Here is an 18,379-nt window from a genome sequence, read left to right as displayed (position 1 = left end):
GAAGTTATAAGGTTTTACCCTTCACATTTTAATGGTCTATTATAGTCTCATGCACAATACCACCTAGAATCTGAAAGTGTAGTAATGAAATACATATAATATTTGAATAGCTATAAAGCTATTAGATTACCATCAGAAATATGCAGTCAATTTCCTTGGATTTAACTAAAAGTATTTTGATTTCCTTATCAGAACCTCGGACAGAAAGTATTCAGAGATACACTATGCTACCTGTACTATTTGAGTGCATTAAATTAACTTACTGTGCTTAAGAATTATTTCTGCCTTTTATATGCTTTGTGCACACCCTGTTATACAGTATATTACCTTCTCTTACAATCCATGGCAATTAAATTACTATTGGCTGCAAATGAATGCAACTTTTTTTTTTAACGTTTATATTACTGCTCAGCCTGCTGGAAAAATTAAAGTTAATGTCTACTAGTTGTGATTTTAGGATTTTTTTGTTTTGTTGAAAATAAAATGTATCGCTCTTCTATTTGTAAACAGTTTTCCTTCCTTTCCTGTATTATGCATCCTATTAATGAACCCCACTCCTGAATGTGCAAAAGATCGCAATTTGACACATACATATTTATGGGGTGCATTATATACATCAGTGCACGTTATTTAGTCAGTTTATACTAAAATTCCATAACAAACAACAGAGGTGTCTTATTGCGTCATGATTTCTAATATGCATAGAGCCATTGGATGCTTTATCAAAGTTGGTGAGGCATGGTGATCCAGATTATCAAAAGTAAAAACTTATCTGGAAACACCCCAAAAGGCTAAATCAGCAATGATTTGCAGGTTGATTTATACAAAATATAATTATTGCCCATGATCAACATTACTTGGCCAATGAATGAGCCTTATAGAGGCCTGTTGGACTTAGATCGACTGGCTAGACTTTTCAGCCTGCTTGATGAACAGCTAAACCTGCATCAGCAAAATATTGGGAAAGGCATACAGTACATGGGCAAACAGACTGCTGGCTACTTCAAGAGTTGTCAGTTTAGCATTTAATAGCTACAGTATCCTTGTATTGTCAGTGTCATATATATTTATACATTCCTGACCTAGCCTCTCCATGTACATGCAATTCATAGTTTCCTAAAAGCTAAGGCCAGCAATTGTAACTGGTAATTCTGCAACAGCCCAAATGTACAATGCTCAACACAATCTGCCAGCACCTCAAAAACGTTTTCGCCACCAGTACAGAACAGAAAAGTTTTATTTACTGTAATTAACATAAAGGCTCAAAACAGCAGCAGACACATCTAATTATAGTTAGGTTGACTATGGGTGATATTTAGGGGGTTATTTATCAAAGTCCGAATTTATCTCAATATTTACTGCTACAAACTCCAATCAAATCCGAAAACTTCAGGGTATTGCACGAAACCCAGCGCACATCAAAAAATCATCACGACTTCTCCCATTGACTTATATGCAACATCAACAGGTATGAGATGCCGAATTTTCAAATTCTGACTATTTATCCTCGGGTTTAATAAATTCTGAAAAATTTGTGATTTTTTTAAAAGTCTGATTTTATTAAAAAAAACCACACCATTTTTTTGTGATTTTTGCATTAGGAGTTTAGTAAATAACCCCCTTACACTACTACGTATTTGTGAACTGGCGCTTGAGCCATAGGTTTGCTTTTAGTAGGTGTGTAAAGGGTGGTTGTACAATCTATTATCCCTGTGGCTGGTCAATCCTGTGTACACTTGGGGGGTTATAAATTCAGATTTTAAAGTAAAAAAACTTGAATTTTTCAAGTTTTCACCATTTGGACATCAATAAATAACTTCCTTGTTGTACTGTCCACCAATGAAGACCTTCAACTTACCTACTGTAGGTGACCATTCCCATGAACAACAACTCAAACTGCTCTATTTTACTATGTACTCTGCCTTGATGATTATCCTGCCCTAACTATCAATTTGACTTAATGGTTAACTGACACAATAAAAGCTATGTTATATTTCACTTGGTGATTTCAACATAGTGGAGGATGAGGTGGTGCATAATTAATAAGGTTCAATTTTGTTTTCTCTGATTTATTTTTTCATATACAGTTGACCATGCAAATCATTCTACCCCCTCTTGTAAGTAATGGTGGAATGTGCTTCTCTTATAAATGTTTTATTCATTCACCAGGCTCTAGCATAAAGGACTAGGAAAGTTGCTAGAACAGCTTTTATAGAAGTGGACTTGTACAAAATATCCCCTTGATGTTCTCTGTCAAGGGGATTTCTCTTTTTGCATGTGTTCAATAAGTAAATAATTCATGCAAACATTGATTTACTACAGATTAACTATATGTAAAACTGTGTAGTGTGGCTTGGTATTAAAGCAGCATACCGCAGCCAAGAAATCCATTAACATTTTTTTCATTAGTAAACTCAACAAAACAATACTAAGGCAGAAAAAAACTAAGGCACAAAAAACAAATCCTGAATCCTTAGGAAAGAAACATTTTCAATAAAATGTTGCAACTATATGTACTGTATGATAAACCAAAAATAAGACAAGATTAAACCAGAAATTGCATCACTTGATTTTTATTTACTAATTATATTAAGTATTTACTGGTAAAGTATTAAAAAAGTGTACCAACTAAAACCACAATGCATGTATTAATATACAGGTATGGGACCTGTTATCCATAATGCTCGGGACCTTGGGTTTTCCGGATAACGGATCTTTCCGTAATTTGGATCTTCATACCTTAATTCTACTAGAAAATTATGTAAACATTAAATAAACCCAATAGTCTGGTTTTGCTTCGAATAAGGATTCATTATATCTTAGTTTGGATCAAGTACAAGGTACTGTTTTATTATTACAGAGAAAAATGAAATCATTTTTAAAAAAAAAATTATTTGATTATAATGGAGTCATTGGGGCAAATTCACTATGTGCCGAAGCGCCTAACGCTAGCGTCAATTCGCTAGCGTTGGTCATTTTCGTTACTTCGCAAATTCACTAACGAATGCTGGCGTAAATTCGCTAGTGTTACTTCGCACCCGTACGCCTGGGGAATTTGCGCAACCGACGTAACTACGCACTAACGCGCGCATTGTACTGAACGTTACCTTTTACACTAGACTTCCTTTGCCACCTCAGACCAGGCAAAGCTCAATAGAGTAGATAGGAATTGCTTCAAAAAAAGTTCAAATTTTTTAAGTCCCAAAAAACACTGGCGTTTTTTCTATATTATGGGTGATAGGCTGAAAAAGATCGAAATTTTTTTTGGGGCTACCCTCCTTCCCCCCCTACATTTCCTAACTCATGGCAACTTAACTATACAGTGGGCACATGTGTAGGGCAAAATAAAAATTTTATTTGATGTTTTGAAGGTTTCCCAGGCATTTGTAGTGCTGATACGTATTCCTCCATTGAAATTTGAATTTGGCGCCATATGCTATCAATGCTAGCGCAACTTCGCAACCTTACGCTACCCCTGAGCGCAACTTCGGATTTTAGTGAATTTGCGGAGTGCTGGCGAAACTACGCCTGGCGAAGTGTGGCGAAGTGCGGCGAAGTGCGGCAAAGTTACGCCTGGCGCAACTACGAATCTTAGTGAATTTGCCCCTATGAGAGATGTTCATTCCGTAATTCGGAACTTTCTGGATAACGGGTTTCTGGATAACGGATCCCATACCTGTACTACCCAATGTAAAAGCTTAACCTATTCCACTGCTACCGGCAAAGGGCATGTGTTAGGTGTATGTGCTGAATGTGTAGAGAAACAGAGAGCGTTATAGAGATTCAAAGTATCTCAAAGTAATTAGCAATACTGTGTCACTGAGGGGAAACATTTTAGTTAATTTTGCTTTAGTTCAAGCAAAAAGGATAAATTCTTATTTATGGAGGTATTCAAAAGAATGGGGTTATTTCAGAAATAGTCAATATATGGCAATATAATATCTTATACTTCTCGTTAAACAAACAAATGTATTTTTGAACGTATTTGTCATTGCTGTTTAATAAGAAATGTCTGTGTGCTTGTTGTAAATAAAGCTAGTATACATCTAAGCTAACTCATTTACAATTTGAGGCAAGGTGCAAAGTGCAAAGTGCAAAAATAGGCTCAAAACAATGTTCCTTTCCATTCCAGACTTGCACCTGCTGCTTAAAGGAGTACAAAAGCTAGGTCTATGTTTGTATGTAGAACTGTCAGCTAGTGCTACATAAAAGTGGAGCTGAACTTGGGTGGGACAAGGAATACTTTCTTTTGGCACACCATTCATGATGCTCAAAGGACAAGCAACAGAGTATGAATGGCTTTCAGTAGTCTTATAATTAATAGTACATTTATTTATGTGCAGGGCAGGAGGCAATGTTCAGCTCATCATGTTTTTTGCACTATGTATACTGCTATGCACATTAAAGAAGTTCTGCTGGTCTCAAAACGGGGTTTTCCTTTTTAATTCTGAGGTTTTCCTTTTCCTTTAAATCTTGCAAAATGTGTTTGTTTTTGCAATTGAACTCACTTATGAATACAGGACTGCCTACATTTTGGAAAGCTATATTCATAAAGGGCAGATGGGGAGAGGCACATAGACGCCCCTCCCTCTGCTCCACATTAACTTGCATTATTCTTTTATTGTCAAGGTGTTTAGTGCACTTAAAATGAACAAAAACATCAGGAACCTAGCGTTTCAATAATACATTTAATGCACATCCTCTCTTGCTAGTATTGGTGAACAAAATGTAAAAATGGCTTAATCATGAGTTGCATCATTTAGAAATGTTTTCCTTCATCATGTACAGTAATATTCTTTGCCAAGGTCTTACACACAGTTAGCTTCATTAACACGTTTGTAATGAAACATGTATTAGCAACAGAAATAACATAATGAAATGCATTCAATCTACTTGTAGCTACTGCATAAAAAAAATGTGGAAGACTTAATTACTGTATTTATTATGAAAACATTAGTAGAGGATATAAATCTATTACATAACTGCCACTCAGGAATAAAGGCAGGCAACCCACCAGCCAAGTGAAGTTCATCTTGAAAAGACTTCTAAATAAATAGCAGCTGTGGAAAAAAATTGCATAATACTTACAGAGGGGAGACCGCAGGGTACTCTGCATGGAGATAGAGTCTTCCCACCAGTCCCTGGTGCCGAATTCTGAAAGAGATGAAGAAACTGTAATTATCATCTCCAAAAATCATTTCACTCATATCATTAAAGCTCCAAGGTGGCCTTGAATAAATGTATATTTTATGCAGAAGAAAATGTTTGCAAATGTCACCATTTTTTTTATTATTCTTTAAGCTTTATTTTTGACATTATAAGGCAACAAGTGGAGGGATTAGAAGAGAAAAGGGAGGGGAAGGAGGGGTAGTGCAAAACATATCCGTTATCCTCCATAATAATGAAGAAAACACAACCAAGTCATTGCTAGATAGTTACATATTAACCAATTATCACTGAATATACATTTCAATAAAACTAGTTAGATCTGTAATCATTATCACATGAATATGTAAGTATAAGTGGCATTTGTCTAGGAACCAGTTTGAGCAAGTATACGGTTATTGGTCTTTACCCCATAGACTTGATAATATTTTCCAGTATATTGTACTATTATTATGAATTGTGTGTTATTTATTCCAGTTGCCTAATTTATTCTATGATAGCCAACCATTCTATATATGTGGGAGCTGATATAGACTTCCACAAACGTCACCCCCTGTCTGTCAGAAAGGGCTACACAATAGTATAGCTCAGTAATAATTTTAAAGCAACATACAAACTGCAGATTGCTCAAGCACTGAGCACAAAGGGGAGGATCAGACATGATTTAGGCAAGGCTGGTTGTTTAGTAACATACAGTAGAGGCTAAATTACACCAGTAAGCAATTACTCAATTACCTACATGTACTGTAACTAAATTAAAAACTCCCAACATTTTTCCTGTATTTATCAATAAATTAATTTGAAAAAAATCTAGTGCGGGAAAAGACTTAATACAATCATGAAAAAAATATGAATAGTACGATTTTATCAGACTTGATATCCTGAAAACTCAGATTTTTTTAGGATTATCGCCCAAAAACCACAAATTAATTGGATTATTGTACAAAAAACAGAAAAAAAAAATCTAAAATCTTATTTTTTGGTCAGAGTTTTAAAGGGTTAAAACATAATATTTTCATGGGAAATTTTGTTTTTTTAACTTCGATTTTGCTAAAAGTTAGGATAAAAAGTAAATGGCACATGTCCCTTTTACAATGGGAAGATACGCGAAAAAGATGTTTTCACACTTTTATCAAGTCTTTTCCCACACCGGATTTCTTTCAAGTTTATTGATAAATAAGGTAAAAATGTGGATGGGAGTTTGGTCAAAGTGGCTTTCCTAAAACAATGAGATATTTTGTGATTTTAGCAAATAACCCTCTACATGTTAGAGAATGTAAGCAAATCTTTCAAAGAAAAAGCCCTAGAGCTATCAATTTTTTCCTTCATTCACTGTTATATTGTAGTTTTGGTAGTTTTGTAGTTTTCGCCCTCGTCAAAAAAAAAAAGTATGGCGCGTCAAAAAATGTTTCGCTGTTTCGTGAATTTCACACAAAATTCACTCATTTTTCTGCGAAGCGAAACGGCGCAAATTTGCCCATCACTAGTGCTGATCTCAAGTCTTCAGTGAGGAATGGCAGAGCATAGTAGCGATTTCTTATGGAATTCTGGCTTTGAATATTGCCTTGGTGTGAAGCTGGCAAAGTGCTATTTATTTGATAAAATGTGAATAAATGTGGTGGCCATTTACACCATTTCTGGCTCCTGGTGTTTCATGAAGGTATGCAAAATGGGGTTCAGTGGGATGACTGAAAGCGAAGGGTCAGTTAAGGAGTACCTTTGTTATGGTTGTTATGTGTAACTAAACTGGGGCAATATAGCAATAATATAACAGTTCTAATTTCATTAGCCTTTAAAGGATAAGTCAACCCCACAATAAAAATTTGCCTAATAAAAGAAAACATAATTCTAAGCAACTTTGCAATATTCATTCATTGCACATTTTCTATGGTTTAAAGTTATTTGTATATGTATTGCTATGTAAAGGGAACCAAGACTTTTGCAACATTGTATAAAAAGTAACAACCAGACATGAAGCAAATGTTGTTCTGAATAGCAATCATTTTTACAAATAACTTTTAAAAACGCAAAAAAATTAATTAATGTATATTGGAAAGTTGCTTAGAATTATGTTTTCTTTTATTAGGCATATTTTTATTTTGGGGTTGACTTGCCTTTTTAAGTGCCACATGTCACTGTGGCACTGGCATAAAAGTGCAATTGCGCTGTCAATGTAGAATTTATGGTTCTTTAATATCCCATGACTTGCTCTTTTGCCAACAACATACCATGTGGTGAGGTAAAAAAAGATGCTGGCTGATAAAGGAAAGTTATGATATGGTTGTTACATACTACGTTTGTGAGTACGGTTGTCCTGTAAAATTTTGAAGTAATGGGAGTTTTTTTAAAAAGAGAAATCGAAATTTATCAAAAAAACAAAGGTTTTTTTTGGCCGAATAGATCTGCATTTGTTCAAATTAAAATCGTACAAATCGAAGTAATAGCGCATTTGAATTGTGCCATTCGAAGTTTTTTGTTGTTTTTTTAAGAAAAACTTAGATTTTGAAAAATTCAAATTGAATTTGGACTATTCCCTAGTCAAAAAACAAAAAAATTAGCTTGAAATTTGAATTTTTTGAATTCGAATTTTCCCTTTGACCTTTGATAAATCTGCCCCTAAGTGTTTCACCATAGATATTGATTACATGGACTTAACCCATTGCCTTTTTATTATTCGCAACACAGAAAGGGACTTATTTACCATTAAATACAAAGTACTGTTAGAGGCACGTTTACTATGGGTCGATTAACCCTCGATATTCGACCATCAAAGTTAAATCCTTCGACTTCGAATATCGAAGTCGAAGGATTTACGGCAATTCGTTCGATTGAACGATTGAAGGAAAAATCGTTTGATCGAACGATTAAATCCTTCGAATCGAACAATTCAAAGGATTTTAATCCATTGACCGAACGATTTTCCTTCGATCAGAAATTCCTAGGAAAGCCTATAGGGACCTTCCCCATAGGCTAACATTGGTGCTCGGTAGGTTTTAGGTGGCGAAGTAGGTGGTCGAAGTTTTTTTTAAAGAAACAGTACTTCAACTATCGAATGGTCGAATAGTCGAACAACTTTTTAGTTCGAATTGTTCGATTCGAAGTCGTAGTTGAAGGTCAAAGTAGCCAATTCGATGGTCGAAGTAGCCAAAAAAATACTTTGAAATCCGAAGTATTTTTCATTCTAATCCTTCACTCGAGCTAAGTAAATGTGCCCCTTACTGTTATTATTAAAAAGGAAATTGAAAAAATGTGAGTAATCTGCTAAAAATTGCCTTTATGGGAGATGGCCTTCCGGTAATTCAGAACTTTCTGGATATAGGGCTTTCTAGATAAAAGATCCCATACCTGCTTTAAATATGCACAAAAGAAAAAACTGACAGCATTGTTCATACATATCTGTAACATTTTTCTTACATCAACCCAAAAAAGTAAGACACAAAGAAAAATAAAGAACACAAGAATCACAAATAAAACTGATAAAACACAGAGATGAAAAGGACATTCTCTTTTTAAATAATGATGCCCAAGCCTTATGTCACAGGGCACCCACAACATTTACTGGAGTAGGAATAAAACAAGAAAAAAACAATGCTTACATCATTTGAGCTTCCCAGATGTGGATTTCTAGAATAATTGTGTCTTAGAGATAATGCATTCAGCAGAAATAACCTTACTGATGAGATAATAACTTGCTTTATATTTACCATAAATGTAATAAATGCAGAGATTATGATGTAGCTGCAACATCCTGGAATAATAAAAATCTATTACTTTGTCAATATCACAAAGGGCTGTGGGTTTCAAAGGCATATGGACCACAGATGGTTGTGTGATATCCAATTAATAAAATAGTTATTACACCAACTCAGCTTGCATCAAGCTGATAAAATGAACCTGTCAAATATCTTTGCATCTGTAAAATCATTTACATTCAATTCCTTTTCTGCAAAGTGTTTGATAGTCTTGTGCTTATTCACAACCTTTCTCCCCTGATTTTAAGAGCACTGAAGACACAGAAACTAGAGCAGTAATTTATTCTTACGTCACTGCAATTATTGCTCTCAGATATATTGAACACAAAATAAAACCGCAGAACGACCTTATAATTTAAGTTGAGTGTAGTTAAAGTTCCCATATCACTTGACCAGCTCTTTATATCACCACAGATGTATTGTAGTAGTAGTTTGTTTTTGTGGGATTTACAGAATGCCTGTTGGTTGTAACAGAAATAAAGTTGCTGTAAATTATGTTTCATAATAAATTACGTAAACTTTAATTTTCAAGGTAACCCTATTTTGGATGTGTCAGCTTGGAACTCCATCTGCTTCTCACAGCATTCAAGCTCCAATACATTCAGAAGCAAAAATGTGCTATAATATATGACTCAATATTCATAAATTAAATGTATTTTATCTAGAATCAGCAACACACATACAAATATTCACCTTAACATATATGTTTTACATTAAAAAAATATCAGCATCTGTCTGACCTGGAAAGACAAGGAGGCATAAGGGAAAATTCTCTAAGTCTGCTAATAAATGAATATTATCCATGCATATCTACCCATGATGTATTTAAGTATTAATATTGTTAATCACTATTAAATAATTTTTTTTAGGAGGGTAAGGGTATTATCAATTCTGTATAATATAGTGCAAGTTGGTGATGAAAGTTAATTAAATCTATATGGGGCAAATTTACTTCGCTCCTGAGTTGCGCCAGCAACACTTAGCCAGGCGTAGATTCTCCAGGGCAGCGCAAATTCACTAAAATCCAAAGTTGCATCCAGGGAGCCTAAAGGTAGCGAAGTTGCGCTAGCGTTAATTTGTCAAGCAAAGCGAAGTAACACTAGTGATGCCTAATTTGCATATGGCGCCAAGTTAAATTACAATGGACGTATATGCTGCAGCAAATACATTTTATTACACAAGCCCGGGAAACCTTAATAAAAGAGAGTTGTTATATTGCCCTACACATGTGCCCACTGTATAGTTTATGTGCCTTATGTTAGGAAATGTAGGGGGGAGGAGGGTACCACCAAAAAAATTACAATCTGTTTCAGCCTATCACCCTGAAAAAAGTAAAAGACGCCAGCATTTTTTGGGACTACTCTACTCTATTGCACTTCGCCTGGTCTGAGCTGGCGAAGTAAAGTCAGTAAAATAACGTTCAGTAAAATCCGCAACTTAGTGAATTAGCATAGTTACGTCCCTTCGCCAGAGCGCAACTTCGCCTGGCGTAAGGGTGCAAAGTACCACTAGAGTCTGTCTACTTCTCTAGCAAATTTACGCCAGGGACTGTTAGTAAATCAGCAAAGTTCCAAAATGACATCACACTGGCAAATTTTCGCTAGCATTAGCCACTTTGCCCTTTAATAAATTTGCCAAATAGCATACACCAATTCCCAACACATTATCCCCTGAGATGAGTGGCCAGGTTCACTGTATATACAAATGACTCATTAATGTTTCTATCTGGTCCTTATTTAAAGGATTATTAAAACCTTATTAAACAGCAGATTTTAGTACGGTATCTACTATTTTAAAACTAGGAATATACATCTTTTATATCTAGGTTTTTGTAAGATATATAGTTATCAGTCGCATGCACCATGTATATAACATTTTGTTACAGCAAAACTGCAAAACCTGTTCAGGACCATGCTAAAGCTATTGCTTGTAGGTGAAAGTCTTGAGTAATTGCCAATATTAGTGGTAGATACTGTAGGTAGGCTTTTCTTCACATGTGTTTTTTCTGCAGATATAAAGAAGTGATCTGCTTCCAGACCCACTTTTGTGTAGCTTGGTGTTGGCCTGTGTGCAGAAACAAGGAGTGATATTTGGGTGCAAAAATGCTTTTACCTTTGCTCCAAAGTCCACTCCAGATAAACAAACAGAGAAAATTCAGATGGTGAGAACCCAAGGAGCAGCCCCTGTATTCCCTTAGCCTTTAAGGGCTAGTCCACACGGGGAGATAGCCCTGCGTTTGCGGTCGCGGCGACAAAGTGCCGCGCCAGTCGCCGCGACCGGCGCAGGCGACAGTTTTGTATGGGCGCCTATGTAAAAACGCCTGTGCTAACCACACGAGGCGATGCGCTTTTCAACAGTCGCCTGAAAAAGCCTGGCGAGGCATTTTCAGGCGACTGTTGAAAAGCGCATCGCCTCGTGTGGTTAGCACAGGCGTTTTTACATAGGCGCCCATACAAAACTGTCGACTGCGCCGGTCGCGGCGACTGGCGCGGCGCTTTGTCGCCGCGACCGCAAACGCAAGGCTATCTCCCCGTGTGGAATAGCCCTAAGTCATTGACCAAATAATACAGTTATGTCTATTAATTTTTTTTTATTTTTTTTTCAGATATATAATTCAGGCAGAGAAGCCAAGGTAAAGTCCCCTGTGAAAAAATAAAATCCATTTATTTTTGTTTTTTCAAAGCTCAGGCAGTGTTTACATAGCTTCTCTAAATAAACCCAGCTGAATGAACTCATGTCAAAAAGAGGTGTATATGTTCACTTTAACTGTCATCTTAAATTAGCGAAGCCCCAACCCGTCTGCGCTTGAAAGTATAGACTGGGTGCTGATATACTAACGTAAAATATTGCTGAACTTTTTTCAAATGTTCTTGCCAGTGTAACAAGCGAAACATATGAAATTGTTCTCTAAAGATTCCTACTAATAAATTCTTAAATTGATTTTGTATATGTTAATCATTAAAAAAGTCAATGGAATCAATAAGTAGATAGGTTTGAACAGATGATGACCAGTTTATAGCCATTGATCATTTTCCAGCTAATTGTCATTTCTGATGTATGATTTTAGACCAATCTTTATAGTGTCACACTTGTATTTCACAGTGGAACGCAAATTACCATTTCTGCCTTTCAAGCATATAATTCACTGATCTTGAAAAGCAAATGACAATAGAAAGACTCCTGAATGTTTTGACTGCTTTCTGTTTCAAGTTACAAAGCTTCAGCAGGAAATATAATAAATAGTGATGGGCGAATTTGCGCCGTTTCGCAGAAAAATTTGCGAATTTCGCGAAACGGCGAAAAATCCGCGAAACGGCGCTTTTTGACGCCGGCGCCCGTTTTTGCCGCAAATTTTCGCGGGCGTTTCGCGAATTTATTCGCTGGCGGCGAAACGTGCAAATTCGCCGCGAATTCGCGCCTGCCGAATAAATTCGCCCATCACTAATAATAAATGTATTCTTATACAAAGTGAAGTTTATAGGTGTAATCTCTGAGACAAGTATGCTTTAACTTTTCCATTTTCGTGTAGTCTCATATAACCCTTCATTCTTGCATATTTCTCATAATAATGATTGAACTTTGGAACAATTAAGTCAGAGAGTATAACATTTCTGTTCGGAAGGATGCCTTCAGAGCTCACTAATGACAGAAGCATTAAAATCCCATCACTTATTAGATCTGAATCTTGTATCCCCCCCCTATATACTAACAGAATAGAAGGAACACTGCTGTCCTTTTTGAAACATGATGGTTAATTAGTTATTTGATTATGATAATAAGATACACTAATCACTGCAGTCTTGATGAAAATTCAGAAATTATCCCTAGAGGGCTCCGGTCCAGTAAATGTGTTGACAGGCTATTTGTTATTATGATGGGGATGCATTACAATACTTTAGAAAAAAAAACAAAGACAGTCTGTGTGTGTGTACGATGCATAATAATCAGAGATGTAGAAATAAATGAAAAAAGGCAAACTTGATTTATGGAAAGTGGTTCCATTTAATGGATGTCAGTCCTACAACCTTCCAGCTGTTGTGAACTACAAGTTCCAGCATATAACGGCAGCCATTTGTTGTTCACTACAACTGCAGGAGCTCTAGTGGTACATCACTAATAAGTTATAGGCATTGCTGATACTGACATGTTACCTAAATGTGATGATAATAAGCATTTGTTTCAGAAATGACCAAGCAGACAGTACAGCATTCCCGGTAGTCTGGACATCCCTAATTTATTTGTAAGAAAGTAAATGTGATGTGTGAAGCATATTTTCTGCAAAAGAAAAAATTAAGTGCAAATTATTAGTCATTCACTTTACTTTATCCATAATTACAATAATTACTGGCATTCATTTGGAGCTTATGAATTGAACATTAATAAAAGCCTGTCATTGTTTTTCACTCTGTTAATAGAATGAATTGATCTGAATTTTTATAAGTAGCTGTTAATGTAGATGCCATTGGGTTAGTGCCTGTCTGAGGGATAATACAATGGGAAATGTTGTGTTATTCTGAGCAGAGAGAGACAACTGATGGAGGCAACAAATGGATCCAATTTCTGTTGCACTGTTTGCACTTCATGCCCTGTGCTGCAGGGTGTCCTATACAATAAATTTGCCTACAACGTTATTCTTTTTCCATTGTTGTCATTTATTTATCATTGCCACTTAAAAATAACATCAGAGAACATCAAAACCGTGAGCATGTCACTCTGAACTGCTAAACTAATTTATTTTATCGTGTTTGTTCAATAACAAAAACAAACAATACCAACTAGAAGGAAACTATTTTTCAGAGAATGATTTTGCTGTATTGTTCATTTCTGAAAATGTCAGACTATGCTTTATATGTTTTACAAAAAGTCAATAGCTGTTTTTTCGGCAATGAATGAAAACAGTTATGCTGTAAAAGAACAATATGCTCGGTTTACAAGGATTGAACACAGTTTTAACAAATTTGCATTGGTATATGGTATAGAGTATTGTTCCATACAACACAGGGGAAATATTTCCTGACAAGAGAAAATGGAATGTCAGAATAACAAAAAACTGTACAGGTCAATGGAAAGCTAATGGGGTAATGGGATTGCTCCTGGTCATGTAACCAACAAATCAAATGCTTGTTTACAGTTATTAACTGCTGTGGGAAACCAAACCCAGACCAAACTTTTACATTCCACTGCAAGCACTCTAACGTGGTGCCACCCAGCTCCCATGACCATATTACAGAAGAGATACAATTGCCCAGGGATGAAACTCCAGTGATTCCTTTAAATAAAGGGAAAAGAAGCACACCACCATATTTAGGCTCCTGCCTTTTAAAATATTTATTACAACAGTAATGTGGCACAAGCATTCAGGAAACAACCCCTTCCTCAGGTGCAATAAATTGCCCGGAAACTTGTGCCACATTACTGTTGTAATAAATGTTTTAAAAGGCAAGAGCCTGATGGAGGTGTGGTTCTTTTCCCTTCTTCAAAGTAATCATCTTGCTTGGCTTGGAAGCAACCTGGGACTGAATGCAACCTATGAAAACAAATAAGTGGTGTGCCGAAGATAAACATTTTGGGCTCCAGTGATTTATAATAATTTGTTATGATACAATGCAATGCAACAATCATATATATGATCATGCCATGCTTTACCATTTAAAGCCTTTAAAAGACATGTAAACCCTACATATTCCTAGCAAGTATATACGTTTGGCAAATCTCCACCACCCAAACCACATCTTGTACTGCATATATCCATCCGCTCCATTCACCGGAACCATCACATATTCCTAAATAAATACCAGCTTTCACCAGGCAGCCATTTTCTCCCTGACACATCATGAGTGATATTTGAATCTGCTTGGATTAAATTGAGCATAGGAGAGGAGGTTATCTCTTCACTGGCTGCCTGACTGTAGGGCATGTTTATTAATCTGAGATACGAAGAACTGAGTATTCTCTGTAGCCAACAGTCAAAGTCAATGCCCAAGGGAAGGGGCTGAGGAGTAGAAGGAATCCTAAGTAATTAAGTAGATGCTGCAGCCTTACTATTATCTTTTGAACAACCAGAGAGGCAGATGTTTAACGATTTCAAAGAGGCTGTCACTGATTACATATTTACATGTTCTTTAAAGAAATTCAGCCATTAACATCCTGCCTGTAGGTTTTAAACATTTAAAAGTATTAGGACAGGTTTTCTTCCTTATTTCCATTTCCATTCCAGATTTCCACAACTTTTCTGGGGTTTTGCCTGACCTGAAAAAGTTGTGGTCTAATAAATTGGCCCCTTAGTGTTTGTGAGCACTTCCTTTCACACTTTAATTTAGTGTTTGGAAAGGGATGATCCCTCTCTTTAGCCTTCCCCTGCTAACTTGGATGGATGTGTTTGGTGAGCAAAGTCAAATTAAAGTAAAGTCAATTAAAGGACTATCTTTGTTAATAGTACATTCTAGAAACATTAGATAGTTACACCTAAAAGCATTTGTGGTATATTTATCAAAGAGTGAAGTTAATAGTGACGTTCCGCCACTGGAGTGAAATTCCGCCACTCTCCATTCATTTCTATGGGATTTTTTATAGGCGTATTTATCAAAGGGTGAACTTTCATTTCACCCATTGATAAAAAAGCCTTTCAAAATCCCATAGAAATGAATTGAGAGCTGTGGAATTTCACTCTAGTGGCAGAACTTCACTCTTTGATAAATTTACCCCTTTATGTCTGAATATATTTCAATTGACTCAAAGAATTTCCTTGCATCTATAGTGTTCCCCTTTAGAAATGTGTTCATATAGTGGCAAAATTGTAACTATGAGCAGGTACAACATTGTAGGTAACTGCAAAGAGGATGTATTGGTGCAAAACAAAGACAAACAAACCAATACAAAACATATACAGTAAATCACGAAAAAGGGCAATGTATGGGCAGGACTTGTGTGGATGCTGTCTGTTATACAATCATAGAATTTATGGATGAACACAGTTTCCACATCTGGTATATACAAGATATTTGTTTAACCCATTAATTCCAGTTTAAACATTCTTAGCAACTTGTATTAAAAACTAAGTTAAATTTTGTGTCATTATGAGCAAATTTTTTCGCCAGGCATGAATTTGCAGCATATTTCTGCACTTCAAAAAAGACAAAAAAGACTCCATAAGAAAATACATACTGTGCTACTGAAAGGATGATTTTTAATTTTTTTAATCAATTTGCCTTGTACCCATGTTAATCAAGCTAATATAATGTAGTGACCCATAGGTTTAAGTTAAGTTAAAGTTTAGAGCTCTGAGGCAGCAGAGAGAATGTGAAAGAAGCTGCCTGTGGATGAATTCCAGTAAAGAGCTGGTTGCCCAGCTTGAGGATTTTAGACACTGCGGATGCCTGAACCAGCTTTGTGTGAGCCTTGGTGAGTTTTTGCCTTTGGGAGGGTATTAAAAAGCTCCAGAGTGTGTCCCCTGTTTTAGAACAGGCGTTGTTCATGTGTCTGCTACATGGGAGAAACTACCTATGTCCAGCAAAATGCATATTTAGGCAGGTAGCACTACTTGGGGAAGGCTTAAGAACTCTTGGGGAAAAGGGACTTTGACACTCTTTGCTGTGATTCCCAGGATTCGGACTACCATGCAGGATCCCTAGGGAAGGGGTGTTATTGCTATGTAGCTTCCGTTTTTTCCTTTATTTTTATATAGTGGGGCCACCCATAGGTGTATCCCCGGATCACACTAGGTGGAGGCACTGCCATTGATAGAAATTCCCAGTACCCTTTCATTTAGAAAAGGGTATTCAAGACCTGTGCATTGTAAAATATTAATGATATACATCCTATAATACATATGGTGTCAAAATAATAACTAGCATTATTATATTAAAAATAGTTGGTGGCCCTATGGCATGGTACTCAAAATTACAGAAAGACCCCTAAACTAGAAAACCCAAGAATTGCATATAATGCATTTAGCCAGGACCCTAGCCCTGGCCCTTGACACATTTACTATTTTTAATCAATCTACTTTTATAAAACTTTACATTCTTACTGTGCTGTTAAAAATGAAACTACATTAGTACTTCAGGTGTTTCCCTCTTGAATAGTGTGATCTGCTATATCATAGCTTCTCGAGGGGATAGCCTAGGCTCATCCAGACAAACTTCTTGACTGGAGTTATTCCCACAGGCAAAATTTTGCTATTACCTACAAGAAGAAGCCAAGATCCCTAAAGGCATTCAGGTGAGTGTGATTGAAAAGGAGTTAGGCAAAGTAATACATTATTCTTATCTATGCTATTTTTTTTTTTATATTTTTATGGATGCCTGTCATAAGAGTGAAGTGCTGAATTACATCAAGTTTAAAATTGCAGTTGTACCAAGTCTTTTGACCTATTCATTGATGATCTAGTTATGGAGCCTTTTCTGTTTAAAAATTTGAATACTCATAGTTTGTAAAATATGTTTTCCTGATAAACAAGGAGAACAACTGCCTGATGCATGAAAAGTTTTCAGTGTAATTGTCTGTCAATGATATGATGATTTATAATGCAATCTGCTTCTTCTGCTACCGCAGATAACTCTAATTTGCCACAATTGTTTTGGATATGATGAACTTGACAGCCATTCTCAATTTTTCAGTTTGGCTTTTATTCAGGTAAAACAGCCAATCTGAGATTGTTCATTTACAGCTTTTAAATAGAGACTGTAAATACTTTACTAGCAAAAAACCTTGATACAATGAAAACATAAGCATATTCACACGTAACAAAACTACAAATGCTTGGAAAATATGAAGCATTAGAACTGTATTAGCACATTTAGGTTCTGTTTACAGCAATAATGTAAAACGATTCTGTATTATTAGCACTCATTTATAACATGTATATGTTTTCTGTGACGTTTAAGTGCATAAAACTACTGAGAAGAGAAAAATAACTAACAATGAAAACCTAAAAATATACTTTATGGGGAAAAAATACACTTTTTTGTTAGCCAGCAGAGTCCGTTAGCAATCTTGTGTGTATTAAAGGATACTTCTTGGCATTGTGTTTTCCAATGCATTGCTTGTTCATTTTTTAGGACTTAATAAATTGGTAATGTGATAAAACAACTTTATAATCTGGAGGGCAAAATCTGTAATAGTATGTCAAGCTTTAAAGGAACAGTAACAAATAACATTGAAAGTGTACCAAAGTAGTTAAAATATAATGTACTGTTGCTCTGCACTGGTAAAAGTAGTTTGTCTGCTTCAGAAAGACTACTATTGTTTATATAAGCAAGCTGCTGTGTAGCCATTGGGCAGCCATTCAAGTTGTAAAAATGGAGCAAAGACACAGGTTACATAGCAGACAGCAGATAAAATACCATTGTATTCTACAGAGCGTATCTGTTTCATAGTGTATGACAACAGTAAATTATATGTTGATTACTTTAACATACTTTTATTTTTTGGTCTAATTGCCCCTTTACTTGTATTCCAAT

General features: G+C 35.8%; 1 protein-coding gene across 4 annotated transcripts in view; it reads right to left on the bottom strand.

Annotated features, from left to right (window-relative positions):
* The window catches only part of LOC108709778 (protocadherin-9), a 1,169,460-nt gene that overhangs the window by 648,115 nt on the left and 502,966 nt on the right, over positions 1-18,379 (bottom strand). For all 4 annotated transcript variants that reach the window (XM_041584337.1, XM_041584338.1, XM_041584339.1 and 1 more), the window contains exon 3: positions 5,089-5,154. In XM_041584337.1, the coding sequence (XP_041440271.1) occupies positions 5,089-5,154 (66 nt within the window). The remainder of the gene's footprint in view (positions 1-5,088; positions 5,155-18,379) is intronic.

The sequence above is a fragment of the Xenopus laevis genome, chromosome 2S (genome assembly GCF_017654675.1).
Source record: "Xenopus laevis strain J_2021 chromosome 2S, Xenopus_laevis_v10.1, whole genome shotgun sequence".
In the NCBI taxonomy this organism is placed as follows: domain Eukaryota; kingdom Metazoa; phylum Chordata; class Amphibia; order Anura; family Pipidae; genus Xenopus; species Xenopus laevis.
The sequence above is the reverse complement of the archived record's forward strand: the minus strand, read 5'-3'. Positions and strand labels throughout refer to the sequence as shown.